Source organism: Diabrotica undecimpunctata, chromosome 9 (assembly GCF_040954645.1).
Source record: "Diabrotica undecimpunctata isolate CICGRU chromosome 9, icDiaUnde3, whole genome shotgun sequence".
Lineage (NCBI taxonomy): Eukaryota > Metazoa > Arthropoda > Insecta > Coleoptera > Chrysomelidae > Diabrotica > Diabrotica undecimpunctata.
Genome location: NC_092811.1, coordinates 31047402 through 31065545, shown reverse-complemented (window position 1 = coordinate 31065545; position 18144 = coordinate 31047402). Strand labels below are relative to the sequence as shown.

The 18144-nt window shown below is 32.5% G+C and overlaps 2 protein-coding genes across 2 annotated transcripts; one reads left to right on the top strand and one right to left on the bottom strand.

Moving 5' to 3' along the window:
- The first annotated feature begins 3327 nt into the window (after positions 1-3327).
- LOC140450508 (uncharacterized) lies at positions 3328-3735 on the top strand. The gene has a single exon (XM_072544163.1). The coding sequence runs from the start codon at positions 3328-3330 to the stop codon at positions 3733-3735; it is 408 nt and encodes a 135-aa protein (XP_072400264.1).
- A 6474-nt stretch (positions 3736-10209) lies between these two features.
- LOC140450507 (uncharacterized) lies at positions 10210-10872 on the bottom strand. The gene has a single exon (XM_072544162.1). It carries the CDS (start codon positions 10870-10872, stop codon positions 10210-10212), a length of 663 nt encoding a protein of 220 aa, XP_072400263.1.
- Between the last annotated feature and the right edge of the window lie 7272 nt (positions 10873-18144).

Genomic DNA, 18144 nt, shown 5'->3' with positions numbered 1-18144 from the left:
TAAATTCATGGTTGTCAGCCGTACAAATTTAGATCCCGGGGCACTAATGGCAGGTAGCGAAGAGATCCAGAGAGTCGACAGATTCACTTACCTCGGAACTACCCTCAACGTACAATGGGACTACGCTCAAGAGATTAGATCCAGAATTGAAATGGCACGGTCTACATTTATTAAGTTGAGATCCTTGCTGTGCTGCAGTGATCTCAGTTTGGGAACCAAGATACGGATAGTGAGTTATCTCGTTCTTCCAGCGTTACTATATGGAGTTGAAGCCTGGACACTGACGCAAGCCACTGAAAAACGAATCGAAGCCTTCGAGGTGTGGATATACAGAAGGATACTAAAAATATCTTATGTGGACCATGTCACCAACGTTGAGGTCCTACAGCGCATGACAAAAGAAAAAGAAGTGCTTAATTTAATTAAACAACGTAAGCTTGAGTACCTCGGCTACGTGATGCGGAACGAAGAAAAATAACGAATTCTTCAACTCGTTATGCAGGGTAAAGTATTTGGCAGAAGAGGACCGGGACGTCGTCGTATCTCGTGGTTGAAAAATCTTTGACAATGGTTTGGGATGACCTCAGCGGAGCTGTTTCGCAGAGCAGTCAACAAAACCATGATAGCCTTGATGATCGCCAACATCCGGACCGGATAAGGCACTGAAGAAGAAGATCTTTGTTTTACTAATGTATTCCTTCTATCAAAGTAATTTGCAATTTACGATATACGTATATATGATGTTTATTTTAATTTATTAAACCAATTATTTAATTTCTCATGAAATTGTACTAAAAATCTAGTTTGACCAAAAATTTTTAAAATCAATTTGTTGAGTTTTTTTTTGGAAAATAGATTGTTTTTAAATAGAAATTTTAATCATTTGAACTTTACTTTAACATAATTTTTCACTGATAAAAGTTTACACAGCGAAGCAGAGTAAGTATTTAAAAAAAAAGATAAATATTGAAATAATAGTAGTTTATATTTTAGAATATTAAATTTTTTTAGAAATGGGGATGTTTCATGGAGATATTCTCAATAATAATTTGGAAGTAGATAACGTTTAATAGTATTGTACAAGTAAAAGAATTGAAAAAAAATTGAATATTAAAGAAAAATTTATGGGGGTTGGGGGTTAAAAATCATCGAAATCGGTTCATTTTTCACCGAGATATTGCAAATTTTTCCGAGGGTCGCCAGATTTGTTTCTTAATTGTTATTAATAAAGCCTCTGTGATTTTTTAAAAAAATTATCCTAACTCGGCTCCTATTGGTCGTAGAAAACTGTTTTTTTATTAATCTTTGTCTCGAAGCCAGCTACAATAATCTCCAAATTAGAAATTTGTATGGTACGTAAGGGGCGCTGCAGCTCTAAATGTTTATAACTGCAATTTTACAACTTAATAAATAATTGTTTTTAAAGGGTTAAAAATTTTTTTTTCCTTATTTTCCAGTGGAATATGAAAATCTATGGCTTTAGGAAGAGAATGAAACAAAAATTAGCCCTATACCATTTTTTTTTTTGACAATCCTATGAGCATTCAAATTTGAAGGTCGTGGGATAAACGAATAAACGTATCTCAGCAATAAATTAAGCGATCTAGGCCTACTATGGCTCATTCGATTCGTAATTTGATAGGCTTGAATGTGATATATTTGAAATAAAAAAAAGCAATTTTGCAATAAATATTACGTTTTTTAATTTTGACCTTCATTCGTCATTTTTATAATAACAAATAAATTAAATTGAACGTATACCGGCTCAAATTGAAAGTCTTTTAGAGTACTTTCATAATCTATACAGAAATTACCAATTACAACACTTACTTTAGGCAAAAAATGAAAAAAGCTCAAAAAATACGTATTTTGCACCTATAAACGCTCATAAATAAACAACCAAAAATTTATTGTTGACTGAACTGGGGAATTGCTCCTAAGGTTACCCTTTATATATAACCTAGTCCACATTATATAAATTCCTGGATTACACTGTAAAATCATCCTTTTTTCCCCCACAGCCTGGGCTGTTCCAAACACAGAGTAACTTCACACTTTATACAAGTCCAACGTACTTTTTGATGGCATGAGCGACATCGAAATTGTCCAAAAGTTTATCCATTTTTAGACTAATTGGTACAAATACTGCTAGTCGTTTTTTAGAATAAGTAGATTTTTCAAAAGTTCTTAAATTATAACCTACTACATCTCGTTGAAAAGCCAAAAGATCAATTTCCCTATTTCCAGCTATTTGTAATCTCTACAAGTTTAAGAGTTGAGTTGAGTATGTGAGTAAAAATAGGCCACCCCCATTTCTTACCTTGTATACCGACTCGGTAGTTATTAACCAATAAGTCAAAGTGATCACCGCCCATTGAAGCATTGTATATTTAAAAAAGTTTTGGTTGGGGTACATCAATTGTTTTCTTTGGCAGCAGCACACCAACGTTTCACTTTTGAAAGTGGTTGAATACTATCGTAATTTGATGCCATTGTGACCACATTGTTTTCCTTCTGTAACGTTATAAACGTCACATATTTGTTATTTTTCTTTTAATAATTATTTTATATCAATTTTCTTTTGATTGTACTCATTTATTAATTTATCTTTCATTTTACTACTTTTATTCTAAGAATTCTTTCCGCTCAACGCAATCCTTCGATTAACTTTCAATTTACTTAGTATTCTGTCTTCTAAATTCAAATTTTCATTTTCACTAAATATTATAATAATTATAACAATTATTGTGTGATTCAGACCCTATTATATTCTATGAGATGATAGGACATATATCAATTTCTATGCCTCACTTCAGTCGACAAACGTTATTTGTCAGTTGACTACTCTCGACTTCTGATAGTCACACTTCAATGCTGAAGTGCGGATAATTCAATAGAAAGAAAAATATTGTTCATCTATAAAAAGGCATTTCTCGATTTAAAATTAGTTTATATATTAAATCTTTCTCTCTGTTTTTTTTGGCTTAATTTTTGTCCACCTCTTTGGGTGAAGAATTCCACGGCACATGGTCGACCAAGGTAATGAAATGGAATGCAAATTGAAAAGGCTCCAAAAAACTAGAAAAAATAAGAATGGATAGATGAAAAGAAAACAAACAATGCAAACAAAGAGGAACATAAGTCAAGGTATATTCAGAATATTGAGAAAAATACAGAAAAGAGAAAGAGAATTGGGAGAATAACAAAAAAACATTGGAACATGGAAAAATCGAAAAGAAAAATTATACAGTATGGTATGGGGGCGAAGAAAAACAGGGATATGGAGAAACGGCTTTTATAGTAATAGGAGAAATAAGACATAAAGTTATGAAATTTAAACCCATAAGTGAAAGAATATTATACATAAGAGCAAACAGCAAACCGAACAAGTTGTCCATAATAAATGTCTATGCACTCACAGAAAACAGTGATGAATTGACAAAACAACAGTTCTATGAAACACTAGAAGAAAACGCCGAGAAAATCCCAGAAGAAGATGTATTAATCATTATAGGAGATTGCAACACTCAAATAGGCAAAGAAAATTGCTTGAGAGAAATGGCAGGTGAAAACTCAGTACATGACGTAACAAACAATAATGGAGAAAGACTATGTAATTTAGCAGCATCATTAAACATGGACATAAGTAGCACGAGATATAAAATAAGCACACAAAATAACATGGATGAGACCAGGAAGTCTGGAGGGAAATCAAATAGACCATGTACTGATTAAAAAGACACAAACAATCGATAAATGACATTAGATCTCACAGAGGGGCCATATGGATTCGGACCATATGCTAGTGATTACACAATGTAAAATAAAAACAACGAAGAATAAAAGGCCAAAAACACAGAGAAAATGGGACGTAGATAAATTGAAAGAGAAAGAAGTAACAAGAATATCTGTATAAGAAGTAAATACAGAGATGCAGTTCAAAGAACAACAAATGGAGGAACAGTGGAAAAAAATCAAACAAGGAATTAACAATGTAGCAGAGGAAGTGGTTGTCAAAATGCAAAATAAAAGAAGAAATAATTGGTTTGAATATGAGTGCAATTTTGCAGTGGAAGAAAAGAATAAAACAAGATTGAAATGTTTAAGCGCAAGCAAAGAAGAGGAACAGAAAAAATACAAAGATCAAAGGCAAAAGACAAAGAAATTATTTAAATCGAAATAAAAATGAAAAATTAGAAGAAATTAAGAAATGAGAAGCAGAAAATAGGAGACACTACTCAAAACCATTGTACCCATACTTAAAATTAGGTAACCGAAATCGGACAGCTAATATAGCTATAGAAGCAGAAAAATGGCAGAAGTATTACAAAGAAATATATTGATAAAGCGATAGAGATAAAGAAAGACAAACAATAACGAACACGGAACAAGAAGAAGAAGAAGAAGTATTGACCTATACAGTGGTGAAAGAGAAAATTGGCAAATTTAAAATTGGAAAACAGCTGGAGAAGACTGAATATGTGCAGAGCTTATAAAATACGGTGAGGAGACACTATACAGAAAGATTTTTGAACTAATACAGAATATATGGGCAAAGAAATATTGCCCGAAGAATGAAAGAAGGGAATTATGGTAGCAATCCCAAAATAAGGAGAGCATAGAATATGCAAAAGCTACCGAGCAATTAATTGAGATAGTTGTCTGATATACTGTCAATTATCCATTTGTAAATGACCCAATACCGAGACTTCAACTGCTTCATTTAATACTCAACGGTCTACTTCGCGTTTTGTGTTGTTAACTTCACCTGTAGCTTCAAACTTATCAGTTAAATGTTTAACGTATTGGTGACTTACGTTTTTTTTTGGTGATTCATATTAAAGATCCCTTGTATAGCTTAACAAAGTCTATTATTTCTTCACCAGAAAATCCCATTTTCGTAAACCTTTGCAATAATATCTCTGATTAATCAGTCGTTGACAAATCTCAAATCAAAGGTAACATGGTAAACACTAAAGAAGATAATTAGGATTCCTTATCTTTAAAAAAAATTCATATGAAAAAGTGATATTTCTACAAAAAGAAAAAAACAAATATCTTCAACACAGTGGCGTGTTGATATCGATTTGCAGGTTGATCGAATTATAGTATTGGAGGTTACTAAGAACATTTAATTGGTTAATTCGGTGAAATTTTATGTTTTTATTGTTATTACTAGACTTCGGCAAATATGCATATTGCATATTTTGCATATTGTGCATATTTTATGCAAATATTTCATATTTTGGCATATTTGTATAAAAGTTTGCATAAAGTGCATAAAAGTTCAGATTTTTATACTGTATTTGAAAATTTTTAAACATACCAATTTATTTCAATTCTTGTATAAAATTTTGTAGTCATTTTAATCAAGAAATGATCTAAGTACGTAATCTCTACAGGTACAAAACATTTACAATTTCAAAGAAGATCAATTTAAGTAGCCCTCAACATTCTTAGAAAGTCTCGGTCACTGAGGCATTCAGTTATTGGATAATCGCTAAGGGTTCGCTTATTTGCATTTTATGATCTAATCCCCAAATCTATCTACAATTTATTGTATCTTAACAGCAGGTAAACGGCTAATAGTTTTGTTCCAAATTTAGGGATTTTCCAAAATCTCCCAGTTTATTGAATTAGGTACCTAAACATTTATAATTTGATGCTCAGATTTGTAAATCATTTTTGTTTTGATATTCAAAGCGTAAACACTCGTTGTACGTAACAAAAAGGAAGATTGTGATTTTATAATGCCTAAAACAACCAGTGCTTCAACTTGGATTAAACCTTATAAAGAGCTGTCTATGGATATGGGAAAAATCTACTGTTCAGTCTGTGGCAAAATTGTAAGTATCTAATATTTTCTATTAAATATCTAATATTTCATACATACAGGGTGTGTCCAAATGACACTTACAACGTTTGACTGTAGATACTTCTCGAAAAATTGAACAAAACGATATAGTTAATGAGGGGTCAAACTTATTTACTTTTCGAGATACAGGGTGTTAAAATTAAAAAAAAATTAAATTCTTTTAGTTAATAACAACAATAACTTTAAAACCAATAAACGTATTTACTTGAAATTTAGTACTCGTAGGTTGTTTTTAAATGAAAAATAGCTTCCTTTAGTGTCAGCTATTCTAAAACACAATTATTTTTATTGTAATTGAATTAACAAAAAAAAAAACTTTTGTTGAATTTTAAAATAAGTTATATGATGTACTAATGGTTAGTAACAAAAACTAATTTGTGGATTAATACTGCATTTAAAACACTTGGCGAGTGTTTTTTTTTTCCAAACCAGTTATTTGATTAACCAAAAACACCTTGTATATTTTTATATTTTAAAGGTTGGGTTAAAATAAAGGTTTTTATTTTTATTTATAGATAGCATGTGAGAAGAAATTTCAGATAGACCAACATGTGAGAACTGCTTCACACATTGCAAAAAAAGGAAAAATAGGAGGAAAACATCAAACTTCAATGGCTAAATGTTTCCAATCTACTTCAAAAAAATTAGATGAGCAAGAAACTTTTAATGAAGACTTGTGTCGCGCATTAGTGTCTGCAAACATACCGCTTTTAAAATTAGCAAATCTAAATTTTAGTTCGTTTCTAAAAAAATATTGCAAACTTAATGTTCCAAGTGATCGGTTTCTAAGAAGAAATAATGTGAACGGGCTATACTCGTCGGTGTTAATTAATATTAAGGAAGAAATTGCAGATAATTATTTTTACATATCTGTAGATGAAACCACTGATTCCTCAGGAAAGTATATTGCTCATTTATTGATTGGTGTTCTTAAAGAAGATACCTTACCAAAATCTCATCTTATTTCATGCCAGCAACTTGAGAAAACAAATGCTTTAACAATTTCGCGTTTTATACAAGAAACATTAGCAACTTTTTTTCTTCCGACAACTATTCCTTCTAATAAATTACTGCTTATTTTATCGGATGCTGCTCCTTATATGGTGAAAGCAGGACAAAATTTAAAAATATTTTTCCCAGATTTAATACATGTTACTTGTGTAGCGCATGGATTAAACAGAGTTGCAGAGGAAATACGAAAAAAGTTTCCTCTTGTAAATACCATGATATCCAGTGTCAAAAAAGTATTTCTTAAATCTCCTATAAGAATTCAACTTTATAAAGAAATGCTACCTAACATTCCTCTTCCACCACAACCTATTTTAACGCGATGGGGAACATGGTTAGAAGCAGCTAATTTTTATGCAGATCAGTTTGTTAAAATAAAGAACATAATTGATACGTTAACAGATGAAAGTTCCCAATCTCTTTTGGATTCTAAACAAACTTTTTAGAGTAACTTGCTTCAACAAGAACTTTCATTTATAAAATCAAATTTTAGTTTTGTTCAAAAAACAATTACTCAGTTAGAATCACCAAAACTGTCATTGTTCTAAAGTACAGCATTAATAAAAGAATTTGCGTCATGTTGTCGGAACGTTAGAGGTAATATTGGAAAAGATATTTTAAAAAAATTTGAAGCTACTATGGAAAAAAATAAAGGTTACCATATTCTTTCTGAAGTAGTCAGTGTTCTAGCTGGAAATATTTCGGAAACAATTAATTTAGAACCAAATGTTTTGGTTAGTTTGAAAAATGCTCCCGTTACATCAGTTGATGTTGAACGAAGTTTTTCCATATATAAATATATGTACTCAGACAGAAGCCACAAGTTTTTGTTAGAAAATTTTGAACACCACTTGGTCATTTATTGTTACCATAATTCTAAATAAGTTTATTCATACTTAAAAATGATGTAGTTACTTAAAATAAATGTAAATCTTAATGAATAGTAGGAAATATTTAGTTATGTACACTTTTTTTTTTAAATAAAATTGTTACTATTTTACGATTTTTTTATTTATTTGTATGCATATTTTGTAAAATATTTGCATATTTTTGGGTAAACACGTGCATATTTATGCGCATATTTTCTACATTTTTATTTGCATATTTGCCGAAGTCTAGTTATTACGTAAATTAAGAAAAATGGAGTGTCTTGTAGAGAAAAAAGTGTGCAACTTGACCACACTTGACGTGTTTTCTTGAATGTTGAAGAAACTCTTGGTTTCTGAGTTTCTAGGGGGTCAAATTTTCATTGGAACACACTGTATAAACATAGTTTTAATTAATTTTCTAGTTTTACCCTTATCTGGACTTCCGTAAGCAAAAATTCGACAAAAATGAAGTGCATAAAAATACGCAAATGATAAAAACAACGCATATATTCGAAATATTTATGCGCATATTTAAAACATTCCTCGTACATAAAAGTTCCAACTTCGCTGACAAAACATTTTTAGGTCTAATTAAAAACGTTGTAGTTTTAGATACTTCTCTTTTACAAACAAAATTTGATTTAAAGCATTTTTTAATAATTCCAAAAATAAAGAATATTCTAATGCCGTCGGGTAAACGGAAAAAATAATTTTCAGACCGAGGGAAAAACGTTTTAAATTTCATGAAATGATTAATTTCGCAGACAAGTTTCGAATGGAATAAACTTCAATTAAAAACAACCAGCAGGTTTTTAATTAACTTAAACAAATTTGGACAACTACTCATAGTTTGTAAACAACGTAGCTGTTTCAACAAAATTTTTAATATGATTTAAAGTTCTATGTCGACTAGTATTGACTCAAAGACTAATACTATTTATATAAGACGTAGAAGTTTTATGAATATGATTCAGAGGTTAATACCTGCAACTAGACATACATTTTTCTCTTAAGGCGAATTTACACGGTTCCAGTAGTTAAAGCAAGTCTCTAAAGCAAGTGACTAAATTGAGTCTCTCAGAAGCACAATGGCCTAAGTGTAAAATTGATGTTTTGAGATATCGGCAAATAAAGAATTTAGCTAAAAATGAAAATGTTTTTTTATTAACCAGTATTATTTTAATTACTAACACAAACATTCCTGGAACTTTATATATTATATGAGTCGAATGAGTAAAACATTAACAAAAAAAATCTTTTCTTCTAGGGGAACCACGGGTGGAACGGGGTACCTAAGTTTGATAGTAATGTATGCAATATTTAATGAAACTACACCATCATTTGACTAATCTTATATTTATTTATTTATTTCTTTACAAGGAAAATGTAGCTAAAGTTATAAAAAAACAAATGTTTCTGAGAAAAATGTGCATTACTTTCATAAAGGGAAATTTCCCATTCTGCCCCACCCTCCGGGGTACAATGGGTGCCCCATACTATAGCTAATATCATTGGCAAAGTTCACAGACGAGAACGCTTTTAACATCGTCACTATCTAAACCAGCACATGCTAGATGTGCACATTTCTTACAAATGCTACAAGAACAATGGCAATACAAGCAGACCGTACCTTCTTCATCTGTGCTATCTTTTGATTCAATTTCAGATATTTTTTGTTTCTTTGCCTTAGTTTTAACATAGAACATATTAGAACAATAGCCAAACAATAAGAACAATCATCTTATTTTCTATCATTTTTCGTTGAGTTTCAATTTCTCTGGGTTTGTTTTCATCATTTTTAAACATTAATCTGTTTAATTTTTTTCACTTTAGCTTCCTTTATAACTTGCATCTTTTTTAAAGATTCTTCCAGTTTAACCTTATAAGGTGAGGCGGTAATGACAGCAGTCTTTCTACGTTTTTTTTACAGCTGTTTTTGTTCCGGCTTTAACTTTTGGCAACGGAATTAGGTCTCTTGGCGACGTGACTGAAAAATGTGTATCGGCATTAGTACGAACAGGGGAATCGGCCATCCAAGTACATCCGGGTTTAGCGACATTCACTGGTGGGGGAAGATTTTCGTCAATTGTCGGTACGGATGGATTATTTTTGACAGGATTATCAACTACGGGTGTGGGATGAACATGGGCTGAGGATAAATGCTTCTGTACTGGTGTAGTTGGCGTTGTCAGTTGTCTCTGCCATAGCCGGCGATGTTTCCTGGATTGTACTGCCAACAGGATTTTCCAAGGGAATATCTGTTGTTGCTGATGGTAGAAAGTCATCATCGGTGAATTTATTTATTTTGGATGGCCAGATATCAGATTTTTCAAAGCCATTAATGGCAGTTCTCATATTTGCTGCAATGAAAAAAGCCTGGCGAAAAAGTGTTGATACGTCGAAAAGCTGAACCACTCTTCCTAGATGCGACCTGAGCCACTTCCTTATTTCATCCTCCTAATACAAGCTCAAGGGCTTCATGAATGCAACGCCCAATGGTTGAATTTTGTGAGAGCAATGAGGAGGGAAGCACAACATTAACACACCATTATCACGTGCTAGATCTATTGCGGCCAAGTTCTTTGTGTGTGACGTATGCCCGTCAAGAAGTAACAGAACTGGGTGTTCTTTCGTCGTTTTAGAAAACAGAATGAATTGTTGTAGCCATTTTACGAAAATCTCTGCAGTTATCCAACCAGAGACGCTAACTTCAGCCCAGCCTCCTGGTGGGAGACTTGCTTCAAATTCACGTTGTTTCTTTTTTCGCGGAAATATTAACATTGGGGGCATGTAACATCCGGCAGCTGAGCAACATATTTCGGCTGTGACAGTGGTGCCTCTTTCAGCAGAACTTAAGACACCTACTTGACGTTGTCCTCTAACAGCTATTATTTTCGAAAACTGCTTGGGAACCACGCTAATACCCGTTTCATCACAATTGAAAATTTTAGTGGTATCTAATTCGTGCTTGTCCAGAATTTCATTAAGCAGATTAAAAAAATTCGATACTGCTACTCTATTGAATCCCATAGCGCATGCTCCAGAAGATTCTTCGGGTGTTCTTAAGCTTAAATCAGGGTGACGTTTGAAAAAACCTTTACACCAGTCTTCTTCTGCCATTTCCAAGCCAGTTTTGCTTGCAGTTATTCTTTTCTGCTATCTGGTATGCTAGTCAGCAAAATCTTTTATAGTCATGCCGAACAGTTGTTTTTGCACATTTTTCAGATAAACGACAAGCTCAAGCTCTTGCTTAATAGTGAAAACAGTTTTATACTTTCTTCACGTTTTATCAATGACAGCGTCTGAATTCTCCCGTCTTTTCTGAAAATATCGCTCCAGCGTTAATGATAGGACACCAAACCGATTAGACGCAGCCACATATCCCATTTGTCCACTGATAACCGCATCTACAGCTTCCTTCATAAAATCGCGATCGGTAGACCACGACTGCCGGGTGGTTTTCTTTTTGTAGTTACGTACCATCTGCTATCAATAAATAAACAAAAACGGGTGTGGCAGTCCAGTGGGACTGCCGGTAGAAGTTACACTTTTATACACGCATTCGCCGTTACCAATTTATTTGGGAGTCAATCTGCACAATCATTACATATGTAATGCTATAGGTAAGACATAGCAGAAAGAGAAACAGAATTAATAACAACTTACTAACAATTAATAAACAACATTTGACCTGTAATAGGAGTATAGTAAATGAAGGATTGAATCAATATTTTGATGAAAATGTATATTTTTATTTTTATATATGTATGAAAGGAGTTGAATGCAAAAATTTTTTTACGCATACTCTGCAGTAAAATGCATTGTTTATTTTGTTATTAATATAAAAATACAATACAATACACTGCAATATTCATAAGTATTTAAAAATGACAATAATATACATAACTTTTCTACTTACCCATATGTTTCATTTAACATGTAATAATATTAATAAAAAAGTCCTCCCCGACTGGGAATCGAACGCCGGTCTCCCGCGTGACAGGCGGGGATACTGACTACTATACTACCTAGGACATGACACAAACGTATTTCAAAATTGACAGTTCTGGGTCATAGTTACAGTGATTTATTGAGATTATTATTTTGAAATACAAAAGACTAATATAATTATAAACATTTAATAAATAATACAAAACATATCACATAAATAATAATATTAATAAATATTTTATTATATATACAATATTATATGTATATATATATATATATATAATATATATATAATATATATATATATATATATATATATATATATATATATATATATAATATTAAATATATATACAAAAGGAACATTTTTATATTCGAGAGAGGAATAGAGAGAAAATATATCTTCTGTCTCTCTCTTACTCATTATCTTACATATGTAATGATTTCACAGATTCACTCCCATACAAATTTCCAACGTGGAGCGCGCGTATAGAAGTATAACTTCAAAAACATAATCAATACGAGAATTTCAAATGAGAAAATACGAATGGGAAATACCCCATTGTGCCCCATCCATTGTGCCCCAGACAACCGTTCCCACAAACATTAGTGTTATAATAGGTTATGTTTATTGGACGCGAGTCATTACTATAGTTTTAGAAAGCTAAAAGTATATTGAAACAAACATGTAAGGTTGATTTCGAAAAAAAGAATAGTAAAAAGTATAATTACCTTAGCGACACAGCGAAAAAATTAGAATTTACAGGTTTCTTCTTTGATCTCCGATAAAACACCAACCATGCGTACTCCCAGACTGACAACGACTACTTCATACGACTCGACGTGATGAACTAAGCGTTTTGTGCGATATTCGCGCATCTATATCGTTTGTAGGTAATATCATGTCGGTTTCCCATTCTGCCCCGATACACCGTTCCACCCCGGGTTCCCCCTACAAAAAAAGTCAATTAAGCCACTATGTCAAATATTAAGCTTGTACGAAAAAACATAAAACTTTCACTTGGGTCACCTATTCATCTGTTTCCGATCCAATATCATTATCTATTGCGTCCACGTTTGTCTTCAGGTTTGTGTAAAATTCATAATAGACCAGCAGAATGTAAGGAAGAAGACTGTCGAGGTCTTTATATTTTAGTTGCTCTATGGATCTTCCAGCAGGATAGAGGATGTCAAAGTGGAAGTTTTCTCTTTTTTATCTCAAAGAAGTCTGTTCTTTTTTTTGAGACGTCAACACAATTAAATAATACACTCTCTTTATTAGAATATTTAAAATAAATTTTGAAGGGCTCTTTTGCTTTGAACATTAGCTACTGTATTTTTAGCCATTCTAATTTTATATATTGCTCTCCTTTTTTTAGGTTTGTAAGTAACTTCTCTAGTTTTTAATAAATACCGGAAATTTGTTCTTCTTTTTGAAACTGAAAATAACTTTCACACAATCGTCTGGCAAAAAAATGTCGTTAAAATATCGTTTTTGTTTTTCGATCACTCCAAAGTCTCTGTCACATGGCATATAGGAGTGACCAGAAACTAGAAACTTGTGATGTATGACTGTGGGACTGAAAGTATTGGAGACAGTCATGGTGCTTCTGCCTTCCGTAGGGGTAACTCTTTTACTGTTTCCATTCTGCTTTTTTCTACACCTACACAGCTTTTTATTTTTATGTTATGTCACATTGTTTGAAAGTGTCAGTGAGAGGATAACGGAAATGAAGATTAAAATCTTCATCAAATATTTTCGATAAGACGAATTTGGATACCTTCACTTCTGGTTCTTCACTTTGCTCATACGAATCAAAAAGTTTTGAGGTATTTAAATCAGGTGGCATATACTCTCGATTAGAATTTGTGTTGCGGCTATAGTGGGATGTATATTTGGCAAAATTGTTAATGAAATCTTGTATATTTTGAATATCCGTTTCCTTTGTCTTATTTTTAGGAGGGTGCTTGCTTCTTTTATTTAGTAACGTATTGATTAATTCGCCATTTCTTGATTTGTTTATTAAAACTCTGGTGAGCCTTCCATTTTTTGAAAAATAATTTGCAAACAGATACTATATCATCTGATTCTTTCGGTAATGTAAAAATTCGTGTCTTAGAACGTTTATTATGATTTTGAGCTACTGCATGTCGACCTTTATTGACAACATTTACTTGTATATTAATGTAAGCAGTCTGTAAATTAAAATCAGATAAGTTGTAGAAACTTTAGAAAATATTTTTTTTTCTTCAAGAGATAACAAAAAATTACACTTTCGTGGACAGCTACAAACTCCATCAAAAAATTGTTTCTCAGACACAATTCTACCACGAGAATTAAAATATGATTTTCTTGGACTTCTTTCCAACTTAGACTTAGATCTTTTCCAAACTGACTTATTTTTCTTACGTTTTTTACCCCTACTTGATCCAGGTTCCACAAGTCCATCTTCTTTGAAGCTTTCCCTAGTTGTAGAAGACTCATCATCAGATGGTAGATGGAAGTCAGAGCCAGAATTTGTTTCAAATTCGCTGGGTTCACGAGTACTGGATGTATCCGACAACGGCATTTCGAAACTATAAACAAAATATTTTCTTTTTTACTTTTTGCAACATCGCTTAGAAAACCATGGACATACAATATATATTATATGTCTATGTATACAACGAGCCTGCTTTCTTTATTTTAAAGTTATAATTTTAAGGTTATAATCGTAAAAAATTTTTTAGAATCTTAATTTAAATTATGACCTGAGATATTTACAATCACTATTAATTTACACTATTAATATAAAATACAATAATTTACTCACCGTTACTCAAGAGCAAGCAAGCAAGCAATTTAATTAAACCCAGCCTGTGAAAAATGTTCACCCCTAAGAATTACGTACGGGTGTAACAATTCATTGGAGCGAGGTGTATTAACTAAGGTAAAAACAGGAGTCACTCGAATTGGGCTTCGGGTATTATATCTAATCTGTCTGTTTCAGCTTGGAGTCTGCTGAGTATTATTCTCTCTACAATCTTGCTGATTGCAGGTAGTAAGCTTATTCGCCTGTAGTTTTGCGGGAATGTGCTGTTTTTTCCGGGCTTTGGTAACATTATGACATGGGCCTCTCTCCATCTGTTTGGGAATTTCTTGAATCTTAGCATCGCGTTGATAATATTTGTTCGATATACTATGGCTCTCGCTGGTAAGTATTTTAGAGCCCTGTTCGTTATTTGATCGGGACCAGGTGCTTTTTTCGGCGAGCTATTTTGAATTAGCTCGTTTAACTCCTTTGGTGATGTAGGAGGGATGATTTCGTTCGGGTTTTCGGGTCTCCCTCTTTGTCTTTCGACTTCTTCTAGAAGTCGATGTCCTCGTCTGGGTGGTAATTTAATGTACACTCTCTTTCAAGAGTACTCCTCATTACCTCTGCTTTTTCCTGTGGTGTAGACTATTCCGTTTTCCCCATGTAATGGAGGGATTTGCTTTCTGTCGTTTCTCAGTATTTTCTGGAGCCTCCAAATATTTTGCATATTTGGTCCTTGCTCCTCCATGTCTCTTATGTGGTTTTCCCAGCTTTCATTACGGTGTTGTTGTAGTGCTGTTTTGACCTCTCTGTTTAGCCTATTTGCTCTATATTTGTCTGCCTGGTTCCTTGTCCTTCTCGCTGTCTGCTTTGCTCTGTTCTTTTCCCTTATTAAATCTTTTATTTCTTGTGGTATATCCCTAAATCTTCCCGTGTGCATTTCTACTTCCTCTTCTGTAGTGTAGTTTCTGAGTGCTTGTTGGATGATGTTTTCCAACTCTAGGACTGTCTTCTATTTCTCGTGGGTTGTCTATAACTAGAACTATGTTAATTCCAGTGCTCACGTGTCTTTTAAAGTTTGTCCACTTTGTTTTCTTTCATAAACATAAACCGTATAAAAGGCTGATAGTACTTTAAAAAACGAATTAACGTTAGACAACATGACAAGAGTGAAAATGTCTAAAATATCATACTGCACACTGGCCCAACTGTCACTTGGGCCACATTTCCATAACTAGATCATATGAAATGTTTACGTAGCCTAACTGTACAACTCACGCCATCTCTTGGTATACAGTGAAATGTTATTTGAGCCACTTTGAAATGAAAGATATGATAAAATGCCATCTATTGTACTACCTATCTGAATTATACAAAAAAATCAGTTAGGCCACTCTGCTTCCGAGCGACTCAATTTAGCTACTAGCATTGTATAGACGTGTGATTTAGTCGAACTTAGTATTTAGACAGGAGCGAATTTAGTAGACATTTAAGGGTCAAGTAGATAGGAAGATAGTAGATGAACAGGACAATGAGTTTGAATATAAATAGCAAAACAAAAAATTAGAATACGTAGCGAAATACTGCGACATGGAATATATGAGGAGTATACGAAGAGGTAGCATTAATTAACCTAATTGAAGAACTTAAAAAATATCAAATACACATCATAGCAATACAAGAAATACATTTGACTGGAAATAACATTGAAACGATTAGTCCATACACGTTTTATACAAGTGGTGGCGATAATAGGAATTTTGGAGTAAGTTTTCTGGAAGCAGAAAAAATGATTTGTAACAAAATCTGGCAGAATGTGTTTAATTAGAATTAAAGAAAAAGAGAACATAATATCGCTGATAAATATACACGCTTATCAAACAGATCACATCTTAATACAAGAGAAATTAGCCAATTTAATACTAGATGTGAAAACGTGCCGAGGAGCTGACGTAGACTTTGATCATTTCTTTTTAGAATTAATATGGTAAATGCAATAATTAAAAAGCATAAATGGAAAAAGAAAGTAGGTACAACCTAAATTTAATTTTCACAAACTGCGAAAATTTGAGGTAATGCAGGATTATCAAAAGGATATACAAGAAACCTACGCCAAACAAAATATTGCTACTGTGAGTATCATACAACAAAAGTTCTTGAAAATGACAAACACTATAAAGAAAGCAACGTCAAACAACATACCAAGAATAAAAATATTTAGAAAAATCACTGGTTCGATGACGAATGTAGAACAGACTTAACAAAAAGATCAGATTTGAGATTAAACAGTTTGCGATCGAAAAAACAAGAGGGTGCGGAAAAGAAAGTATGTTGATAAAAAATTTTTACAAAGTGGTAAAATACATTAAAACCGGCCATCAGGAAAGAACCATAAATATAAAGGATAAGCAAGGAAACCTCATAGTGGACGAAGACCAATTATGTGAAAGGTGGAAAGAATGTTTCGAAGAGCTGTTAAATGACGGAGTGACTACTGAAGAAAATTATAATGTTCCTAAATCCAAAGATTAGTAGAAGAAATACCAAAAACCACAAGAAAAAAAATTGAAGAAATAATAAAAATATGAAAAATTAGAAAAGCCCCGCTGAGAGCGGCATTGTGGCAGAGAACTTAAAATATGAAGGAGAGGCTTTAATAAACTAACTTAGTGAGTTAATACTACATGGGTGGGATACCAAAGAAATGCCTCAAGAATAGAAATAAGTCCATTATAATTCGTATACACAAAAAGGGTGATAAAATTGAATGCGCAAACTATAAAGGAATATCCTTGTTAGAGGTAATATACAAAGTGCTCGCCATACTAATTAAAAAACGATTAAAAATATATGTGGAGAGAAATCTAGGAGAATATTAGGGAGGATTTCACAAGGAAAGATCAACAACCGATCAAATTTTTATAATAAAACAAATCCTGAACAATTGCTATGAATACAACATTCCAGCACAAGTACTTTTTCATTGATTACAAAGCAGCCTACAATACAATAGACAAAAACAAATTAATAAAAACGCTAAAAGAATACCAAGTGCCAGAAAGTATATTAAGATTGGTAAGAATAACAATTAGACAAACCATTTGTGCTGTGGAATGCAACGATACAGTCTCAGAAGAATTCGAAGTAAAAAAGATGTTCGCCAATGAGACCCGTTGTCTATCTTGTTGTTCAATACAGTTCTAGAAAAAATTGTAAGGGTTAGTGAGATATATAGGTCCGGAACTACACTCATGGACAAAAATATCGAATATTTTGGAATTTTCCAATTTTTTTTTTGTAGTTACTATTATTTCAAAATAATTTTAGATTACTGATAATACTCATATAGGAGGCTGATGTACTCAACTGGTAAATATTTTGATGTTTATTTTGACGTTTATTCAGTGGTTAGTGTCATTCGTACATTTTACCATAAAAAACCTTCTTCACGTAAAGCAAAAATCACACTAAGTCGGTTATTTTTAGTTTAATTTATTAAGTTTAATTAAAAACTGTTTTTATTTAACTAAGTTTAAAGTAAGTATCCCACCAATTCGACACTGCGATGAAGTCCAAGTAGCACATATTGTAATTTTGTAGCGTTTTATATTTAGTGGAATATTTTCGTTTCTCTGTTTGCAAATGA

What these genes read in the sequence shown, in the direction of transcription:
- LOC140450508 (XM_072544163.1), top strand. Translation starts at nt 3,328, where the DNA reads ATGAAATTTAAACCCATAAGTGAAAGAATATTATACATAAGAGCAAAC.
- LOC140450507 (XM_072544162.1), bottom strand. Translation starts at nt 10,872, where the DNA reads ATGGCAGAAGAAGACTGGTGTAAAGGTTTTTTCAAACGTCACCCTGAT.